This window comes from Mus caroli, unplaced genomic scaffold (genome assembly GCF_978045245.1).
Source record: "Mus caroli unplaced genomic scaffold, Mus_caroli_1 scaffold_12, whole genome shotgun sequence".
In the NCBI taxonomy this organism is placed as follows: Eukaryota; Metazoa; Chordata; class Mammalia; order Rodentia; family Muridae; genus Mus; species Mus caroli.
Window position 1 is genome coordinate 83,841,428 of NW_028227267.1, and position 10,527 is coordinate 83,851,954.

The window sequence follows — 10,527 nt, forward strand, 5'->3', positions numbered from 1 at the left end:
CCAAACTGTTTGAGATTGACCTTTGAAAGGGGTTTAGGGAAAGGAGAGCCTATCCGACACTTTTCTCTAAAAAGTGGCTATTGAATTAACATCAGATGAATTGTTAGATTTCACTATTCTTTGTGGCATGACAGGTCCTTGAAGATGATCATTAATTTTTTGGCGTATAGCTCATTTCTTCTACATGCAGATGGAGACAAATTTAAACAGCAGTGTTTGAATTCAAGTTAAGTCTTAGCTGTCTTATACAGTTCTTGGACTTCAGTGTCCTTCCTAAAAGTAATGAATTTGTTGCTTTCTTTTGAATGCTGTGGAGGATGCTTCATAAGGAGAAAGATGTTCATGTGTTTAATCTGTGTACCACTAAGTGTCACTGTGAGGAAGTAGAATTTCTTCAGTCAGAATGTCTATCATCTCCCTGTTCTGGCCGGTTGCAGTACAGTGGTAGGATACATGAAACTTCAAGAAACGTAACTCCAACTTTCTTATAACTTCCTATGTTATTATTAGAGTTAAAGGAAAGCTGTGAGGAAAAAAAAAGACTTCAAAACATGAGGAGGAGGCAGAAAGAATCAATTTCCAAAATCATGCAAATTATTGTACTCTGACAATTTAGTAGGAATTTAAATTCTACTCAGTAAAAATAGATGCTATTTCTTGCATAAATAAAGCTGAGAGCCTGTCTCCCCCCCCCCCCCCGTTTCTGATAGGGTACCTAATTCATAGCTGAATTAATTTTTAGAAAGCACACACAGAGAGAAACAGAAGCCAGGGCGGCAGCACTCAGTAAGAAACCAGTGTGCTTTTTGACGATATTTTGTTGCCTGTAAGACCTTTTCCAGTGTTATAATGAACTCTCTACTTCCTCTGCTCGCTCTTTAATCAGAGTCTCCTAATGTACCTGTGTTCTTTCTGGAGCTCGTAGGTCCCCCTCCCAGTAAGGAAGAGAGCGGGATAAATGCTTTCCTATGCTTTCTCTTGCATGAAGCTTTTTGTATATTTAAATTGCATAACCCCACCTCCATTCCAATTTATTATTTTCTCTGTCCCTAGATGTAAGTTTCCTAACGTTGGAGATTTCATCAAATGAAGATAGAGAGTTGGTGAATGTCCTCTGGCTCTTCCATGACCCTTTTGGTATCTTAGGAAAACTCCCTTCTTTAATAAACACCTGAAATGTATTCAGAAGAAATACTCAAGAACATTATATCTGATCGTCTCTGTTTTCCTCACTTTTCCTCACTTAATGTGATATTTGGAAATGATTTCCTTTAAGATCTCTGCCTTTACCCCTTAGCCTTGCCTCTCTCTGTTGACAGCTTATGAAGGTATATTAACATGAAGATTATAAGCCACATTTAACTTAGGAAAGGCAGAGCTACTTTGAACATACTAAATCATTCTTCTTGCAAATAGGAAGAAGAAGGCACCTATGATCACACCATTGAGTTCCGCAGAGGAGGTGATGGACAGCCACGAAGGTCTACTCGGCCAACGCAGCAGTTTTACCAACCTCCTCGAGCTCGGAACTAACGTGAAAGGTAAAACTGACATTTGCCAGATAGTTTTCATGTAAAGAAATACGTACTTTGTGTTCAATACAAGTTCAGCTACTGATGTTTCATGATGCAGATAGAAAAGGCTGATCATGTATGTGATGCAGCTTCCAGTTGACAGTATGATATGCCATTTTCCCACCAGCTTTTGCCCATAAATCCTTCTAGAAATACATTGCTCCACTCCTACTATATTAGTTACTGTTCTGTTGTTGTAAAGAGATAGAATGATCAAGGCATGGTATAAAAGAAACATTTATTGGGACCTTGCTTACAGTTCTTGAGGCTTAGTGTGTGATCATTATGGCAGGGAGTGTGGCAGTGTGCAGTCATGGCGATGGAGCAATAGCTGGCAGTCCATATCTGATGCATAAGATAGTCAGAGAAAGAAACTGGACCTGGACCTCAAAGCCCATCTCAAAGGACACACCTCCTTCAACAAGGACATGCTCATTCCAGCAAGGCCACAACCTCACAATCCTTTCCAAACATATGAGCCTACTAGAGACATTCTGGTTCAAACCGCCACACTTTCTCTATTCTCTACCCCCCTCTGTCTCCCTATGTCTCCCTATGTCTCTCTCCCATTTATACTATTATTACATTTATTTTTATTGTTTTTGGGGAATTTCATACATGACTACTGCATTTCTATCCTCTTTCTATCGCTTCCTCTCCTGACTCCGACTCCCCCTGTGTACTTCTTCCCTCTCCCATCCCCCGTGCTCCCGCTGTCCCCTCTCTCTCTTCTGGGTTTTCCAGTTAATCCATTTGAATACTCGAATCTGAGGATACAGAGCTAGAATCCATAAATACACGAGCATATGCCTCATTTCTCAGTACGCCTATACTGTTTGACCCACTTGAGTGTATTTAAGGAAGAGGGGATATTTCAGTGTACCATCAGGGGTCAGAAAGACAACATGACTCTTACTCTAATTTGACTTGGAGGCTGTTTGCTTATCTAGATGCATTTGTACCCGTTTCAGAAGGAAGAGCTGTCTGAAAATCGTCTTCACTAGGGAGAGAGAGCGGAAAGTCAGGAGATTAGCAAAGTCTTGGACATCACACACTTGACAAAGACCTTTTTTTCTTAATATATTTTTGGAGGGAAATACTTTCACCTTTGGGAACCAGCCTGCCTTGTTACTGTTTTCAGCCCAATATGCTAGAACTTTGGGAGAATTTAAAGCGAATTTCCCATTGGGTTTTTATTGTCCTGCAGACTCTTCTGGACTTAACTATATTTTCTTCCCAGTGTCTTCAGTAGCAAGAATGACAATTTTCTAGGAACTCTTCTCAGTTCCTCCTTTTGCAATTAGTTCTGCTAAGGTTTTTGTCAGGATCTATTTTTCTCCTGATCAGTGACCAGCAATGGCTGTGGAGTCTCTCAAGTGCAGAGAGCATGAATTGGGGTATGGTTTGAGTGGAAGGAAAAAACATTCAGGGAGCGGGGGAAAGGAAATTATCTCAATAATTTTATGTTGATGTAAGTTAAATAATGCTTTAAATGTATTGAAATATCCTTAAACATATAAGTTATTCACATTTCCTGGTACCGAATGAGTTCAGTGTTCCTGAGCTATGTGTCCTTCAGCTTCCCCAAACTTATGTTTGAACCTACTTATAATATTCTAATATAAACACAGAACTTTTCTAACATTTAACTTCATATCTCAGTCTGCCTTAAGCCAGAGCCCAGTGTTAATTGACTTCTGACCCGTCAGAGCCAGCCAGCGTAGCGTTTTCCCTTTTATCACCGCCTCTTCTTGGAGCTCAGAACAAGGCTATCAAGCAAACAGTCCTGACCCACACACAGATCAAAGAGGAGTTGCTGCATAACTCTAGGCGTTTTTCTGTAGCACACAGGAACCAGTTCTCAGGATTTTTTTTTCAAAGCAAAATCAAAGTATATACAAGGATTTAAGGCGCTTAAACACTATAGAAGATTGAATATATACCCTTAAAATAAGTTCCCTGTGTTTACAATTAAATGACACTTTAAAGTGAATGGAAATAGAGATCCTTTTCCTCCTTTCTGGGGATTTTTAAATCACTTAAAACAGTTTTTAATGAAGCTAAAGGTGCTCAGTGGGGTGTCAGATTTCTGGAGCTGCTGTTTGTGTTGATGGGAATGGGTTGGATGGAGCCGGCTGGAAGTAGAGAAGGCAGGGAAAGGTACCATGCACCCAGTGGGGAGGGCTCAGCCCTCCTAGCCTTCTAGAAGTTTCTTTCATGTATTTTGTATGTTTAGGTTCCTTCCATGGAAATTTTTCTTTGAAAAAGAGTATACTGCTTAAAAATACATTATACACCATAGCCCTGAGGTAATTGTGGCTTAACCATATCAAATCATACAATGCAAACATTTCCTAATCAACTTAAGTATCCCAGTCTTACTTTTTATGCCCCCTAAGTTAAAACTTCATCTCGAATGCTGGGGTACAGCTCTGGTAGGGCTTGCATACTTAGCATGTGGTAGGCCCTGGATTCTGTACTCAGCAACAAAAGAAAATTAATAAGTCAGTCTTTCTCATGGCCCAGAAGCCTGCGTGGCTTGGATTGTTTTCAGGGAAGAAAGTTTTGCCATAAAGTTTATGTAAACGTAAAGAGAACAAGACATGAAATGTTGGCTAGGAAAAATTTTGTATTATAACTCAAAAATACATTATTAAAGCCTATATAATATAATAAAATATTTCTGAGAAATGATCTTAAATGGGAAGTTCAGCAGTAACATATTGTTCTTGTTACAAAATTGAAGACTTATTTTTTCTTTTCACTTCCCTTAAGTTTCTGTTAATTTATACATCCAATAAGAAGATGCATATTGGTAGTCAGCTATTTAACTTTCCATAAATATAAATATGAAGTTATGTGTACTCAAGTACTATTTTTTTCTCAACAATTACTTAGGATGGTGAGAAATAATGTAGGCATTTCTGTTATCACTTCCAAAAATATAGTTTTAAAATCCACTCATTTATATTTTGAGTATTTTCCTGAAGTATGAATGACATAGAATTTTAGTTATGTACTTGCATGTTATTTCCCAGGAACATTTTTTAAAACTCTTTATATAACCCTTTTGCCTGCTTCTCCAGGATGGAGACACACCTGAGCCACCTGGGTTTCATTGTAAGGCCAGCACTAGAGACTCACGAGACACACAGCTCTGAGACAGGGCCCAGTGAGAGAAGGGAGTCACTGGAGTAACAGAACAGCTCCAGGTGTGAGGAAAGGTGCTGATAAATCAGACCTGAGATTGGAGGGTATTCAGCCCCGAAAGTCCCCAAATTCTAGTTCCTGGACACTGTCTGTAATTGCTCTTTTTTTTTTTTAAATATTCTTTTTTTTTTTTTTAAGATTGATTGATTGATTTATATGTGTGTACACTGTAGCTGTCTTCAGACACTCCACAAGAGGGCATCAGGTTTTTGTTACGGATGGTTGTCAGCCACCATGTGGTTGCTGCGATTTGAACTCAGGACCTTTGGAAGAGCAGTCGGTGCTCTTAACTGCTGAGCCATCTCACCAGCCCCGACTGTAATTATTCTATGCAGTTTAGAAATGGGAGTGGCTATAGAAAGTTGAGTTTATACATAGCTCTTTAGGCAGTAGAACGGGCTGATCTTTGGACAATAGGAGGAGTTTATACTATGACTTGAATGCAGGGGCTATCCAATCCACAGCACCAGTCTCTGAGCCTATTGTACGGTGGAGTCTGAGAATGCCTTGGAGGACGGGTGGAGAGGACTGGCTGCACAGTAGGCCCCAGCAAGTGGCTCCAGTAGGCTGTGAACCCAAAGTCTGCGTTAGGGATACTTACTGATTCTTGTGTTACAAACTGGAGTTACAAATTGTATTACAAATGTGATGTGCTTGGTATGGTGAACTTCCGAGTAAGAATAAGATCACTACTGAATTTAAGAAATACTGCTGTTGGCTTTCAGCAGGACTAGAGAACCTGGTTCATCCACTGCCTACGTTCAAGTTGCATGTTGGGCTATGGAGAGAAACTGAGGCAGATGAGCTGGACCTCCTTGGTGTTATGAAGACTAGCAATGTGTACTGTGAGCCCATTCTGAACTTTGGTCCTAGTTTCTTATTTAATGGAAGAACAGTCTTCACCGTTTATTAACCAGAGACCTTGAAATGAATAGTTCTCTGTAGCTCCTGTGACTGTTTCGTCTTGAAGGTCCAACTTTTAACACCATTTTTAGCTAGTAAAAGGTATATGTTAAAATATAGATTATTTTTGGACAACTTTGTGCAGCATTGCCTTTGCAGAATTTTTTATATCAAGAATTAGGAAAATAATCTTCACAAACAGAGCTGTTAGCCTGGGATGCCAATAGGACTGGCATTAAATAAGAGTATCAGTGTCCAAAGCTCAAGCAGGCAGAATGGTGCAGTGGGTAAAGCGCTTTTCTGACCACGTGGGTCTCTGTTTCTGTGTTTCTGGAACATAAACAAACACATAAAGAAAAGAAAAACATACTCTGCAAACTTGTCTCCTGAAATCCACATGTGTGCCATGGTGCACACATGCTACCCCACCCCTCCATCATGCACATACATAATTATGTAATTAAAGAAAGCAAGACCTGGAGGAATCTATTTTCTGGTCAGGAGTCTGCTTACTTTGAAAGACTTGGGAGCTAAATGTTTCCAGTGGTAGATTACCTATTCCTGCCCAAGCACTGTTTCATTTATGATGCTAACCCAACAAATCTGTCATTATTTATCTCAGCTCTTATATTCTCATCACTGATTTTTGTGGTTTCAAATACTGTGGTACCCGGGGCTGGAGAGATGGCTCAGCAGTTAGGAACACTTGCTACTTGCTCTTACAGGGGATTGAGTTCAGTTCCATCATCACTATTGGGAGGATCACAGCTCCTGTGTGTGTAGCTTTAGAGGAGCTAACACCCTATTGTATCCCCTGAGGACACCTGCATGTGCATGCACACACACACACACTCATTCAAAGAAATGAAAATGAACTTTTAAAAAATACAGTAATGTAACAAGGCAGGGAACAGGTAGAGGGAGGGTACAAATGACAGACCAAAGTAAATGATAAATGACCTAGGTGGACTGCCTCATGTCAGACGTCTCAGACCTGAGAAAGTATTGAAGAAGGTAGGATAGGGTGCAGAGCCCAACTGGCCGACTGCTTCTCATTTATGTCTTCCTTTGTGAAGGAGCTGTTCATTTAATTCATAAGTTCCTGCAGTCAGTACCTAATAAGAAAGGATCTAGCAACACCACAGATAAACACTTCCAAAAGAAAAAGAATTCTGAATGTTTTTAAATTTGGGGTTTTTGTTTTGGGTTTTCAAAACAGGACTTTTCTGAGTAGTCATGGCTGTCTTAGAACTCACTCTGTAGACCAGGCTGGCTTTGAATTCAAAGATCTGCCTGCCTTCAGAGTGCTGGAACTAAAGGGATATGCTACCACAGCCCAGCCTAAATTTTGATGTTACAATGTTGCTTTTTATAGAGATTTAAGTTTATGAATGGGATTGTTTTTTCTAACTCACTCTGTTTGAGATTACAGATATTTATATGAACATCTGATATTTTTAAAAAGGTTTCAGCAGAGTTCTGCTTTTTATAAAGTATAGAAGAGATCATCTGAGGTTCAATTTTGTTTTCTTCCTTTTGAAACAGGGCTTTTGTGAAGGAAGAGCCACTGACTGAAACATCTTGGAAGCCCACTGATAGATTTTCCACTTCTTCAGAGAGAGACTCAACATGCTGGATATGATTTTTGGAGAAAGAAAAAAAAAAGGCAGATATTAGGGAAACGATTCAATTTACACAAGGCAATGGGGGGAAATACTGAGTTCAATAGAGCAAAATCTTTACAAGTGGAAAACTTCTTCTGCCATCAATAAAAGCATTGCATTGTTATATATGTTGCTCTGGTTCACTTGCCTGTTATTTTCTTGACCTGACATTAGTCCCATACTAGTCCCCTTTTATAAAACATCTTATGGAAGCCTTCCCCCTATAATGACATAGTATATTGACTGTATAGCTTACCATATTTTGTATTGATAGAATTAGCAGTTATTCATATGGTAACAGCTATCAAATACAGCAGAAGAGTTGAGCAGGGAAGTCTGTTGTTTATGGCACCCTCACGGCTTTTACAGGTGTATTTTGAAAGAAGGTATACCCTTTCTTTTACATTTGAATTGTGTTCTTAGGATGTATTTGGTTGCAAGTAACAAGAGAAGCCATCCTATAGCCCCAGATCACAGAAGGGTATTGACTGACCCACCACATGGCTACATCAGCAGAGTTTCAGGATTGGTTTAATTTAGTGATGCATCTTTCTGAAATGCTAGGAATGACTGATGTTTGTAGTTATCATTTCTGATTTCCCTGTGGTCAGCTTCATTCTAGAACAGACTTAGCACATGTGACCCCACATGGTACCTGGAAGTTCCCATCGGGTAGGTGAGGGCTACCCAATGAAGTGTGTTCTGAAAATGAAGCCTAGGTCACACGTACATGCATTGGACAATTTGTCCTCCTGTAAGCAGAAATTCCACCAGTGTTTTAGGTTTGAGTCCCTTAGCTTTAGAAGGAGGAGCCCGGGGGTGGGTTGGAGGCTGAGCATAGGCATCTGAGCTGCAGCCTCCTGACAGAAGAGGAGGGGTGGGTGTTCTGGAGGAGCTGGTAACAGTTACCTGAGCTACAAACTCTTCATTCAGTGGGCAGATTTCTTATACCAGCTTGAAGCCAGAAGTGATCAATTAAGTTAATGAGAAGGGAGGGAGACAAGGATGGGGAGAGGAAGAGAAGGTAGGAGGAGGGGATGAAAGTGAAGGACTTACATTCTCTCAGGGCCTACTAAGTCTTTGTTTTCAACCCACCTTTGCTAGTAGATGTGACTGGCAGTACCTTTTGGCTTTTATTTCTGAATATCACAGTGGGCGTAGGTCTGAGTTCTTATTTTCTTTTTAAAGATTTCCAAATGACTCTAATGTGTGTCTACAGGTTGCCTATAGTAGTTCTGAAGAGTTTGAAAATCTAATAAGAGAAGAGGCAGAAGGACTTAAGAAACGAGTCTGAGAGCATTTAGAGCACGCAAGGGTTCTTGGGCTTACTCTGTTTTGACCCCTTTCTCCTCAGGACTTAAACACAGGTATATAATCCAGATATTCACTGACAAATATTTTCTAACAGTTCTTTGGGATACATATTCATTTTACCATTTATTAAAAATAAAAGTGAGATGAATTGACAATTAAAGATATGATCTTTGCTGAGTATGTGATTCTGAAGGATATAGAGGAGCTTTGGTATTTACCAACTTGATCAATATTTTGATTTATAAGTGTCAATGCTGCAACCACCACTTTGCATAAATGTATAATAGAGAATGGCAGTCTGTTTAGGACCATTTCAGAAATCAGTGGAAATACTGCCACAATCCCACACCAAAACTGATGTCATGATTTTAAAAATAAGTCTAAGAATTAAAGTATTTTATATGTAATAATATGTTATACACTATGTCAATACAACATGGGTAAGTGCTGCCTAGCCTGCCTCAGATTCATTGAGCGTGTTTGATTTTGACTTAATGATTGGCCATTGAGCATGCCGAAACCTACTAGTGCCAGATTTGTTACAACCCCCTCTCATTCATTGCTACAACAGTGTGTGGGGTTGGGAACCACAGTTGGAGATCCTGTGGTTTAGAACACTGCATCTTTGCCCTTACCTGGGCACAGCAGTACTAATACAGAGCTCATCTATCATAGATTCTCCATAGAAGGCAGTCATGTAGACTAGTAATTACCATCTCCAACATTTAGCACTTGAGTTGACCCAGAGACACAAAGAAAAGTTTAAATTATCATAAGAAGTTAGTCTAACTTTGTACTGACTGCTGGAGGCTGCTTGTAGGCACTGAAGGACAGGTGTCTATTTCTGACACAGAAAGACGTATTTGGATGAATATATCTAAACTTCATTTCCAATGTGACTATTTGCTCGTTAGGGCAGCTATAGGCTTAGATGTGTAGTTGGTGTGTATATTAATAATCACTGGTATTGCCAAAGTTTTTCTGTGTCCAGACCAATGCAAAAGATTTTTGATTTAAATTTTCTTCTAATCCTTACCAGAGCTATGGGAAGCATGGATTACTATTTCTGTTCCACAGAATAGTAGGGGAGGATGGCCTCCAGGAAGGTTAAGTCAACTTTACCAAGACCACAGAGTAGAAGTATTGGATAGAACAAGCAGACACGCCACAGGAAACACCTCCACTGTCAGGGTCTGCCAATGCTTTTACATGCATGCCCATCTTTTCCCTAGTTTTTGTTTTGTTTTGTTTTTGTTTGTTTGTTTGTTTTTAAGTTTGGTTTGGTTATAGATGTCTCCTGCCACATTGATAGTTGTGATGGCTACCAACTTGACTACATCTGAAATTAAAATTCAAAAGTAGAGGGCACACCAGTAAGGAATATTTTGCTTAATTTGAAGTAGGAAGATCCAGATCTCGTGGTGGGAAGATCCAGGCCTATTTCTTTGGGATTCCAGCATTTACTGAAGACCAACAAAGAAATGCAGCCTTGTGCGCTGAGCAACTTCTGTATTCTTGGACTTTCCGTTCATAGCCAGTCATTGTTGGATTAGTGGGGTCACAGCCTGTTAAGTCATTATAATAAACTATATACGTTCTATAAGCTTTGCTTCTCTAGAGAACCCTGACTAATATAGTTGCACCTTAAATTTGTTTTAGATTTGACTTGTATACAGGATGGTAGTTTTCACTGCATATTCCTCCTGACTTCACAGCAGATGCGGGTTTTCTTATGGCCTCTTTCTCCTCACCTCTGCATTGTGTCTCCTCATCTCCTCTCTTTCATTTTCCCTGTTGTTTCCAACTGCTTTTCCTTTGGCTTTTCACATTTGTATTCTCAGCTCAGGTTGTTCTTTCCTTAC

General features: G+C 39.7%; 1 protein-coding gene across 5 annotated transcripts in view; it reads left to right on the forward strand.

The window, feature by feature from the left end:
* Positions 1-7,475, forward strand: part of Tdrd3 (tudor domain containing 3) — a 130,368-nt gene extending 122,893 nt beyond the window's left edge. For all 5 annotated transcript variants that reach the window (XM_021181871.3, XM_085828807.1, XM_085828808.1 and 2 more), the window contains 2 exons: positions 1,417-1,541; positions 7,233-7,475. In XM_021181871.3, coding sequence (XP_021037530.1) covers positions 1,417-1,533 — 117 coding nt within the window. In that variant the 3' untranslated portion in view covers positions 1,534-1,541; positions 7,233-7,475. The remainder of the gene's footprint in view (positions 1-1,416; positions 1,542-7,232) is intronic.
* The last annotated feature ends 3,052 nt before the right edge of the window (positions 7,476-10,527 follow it).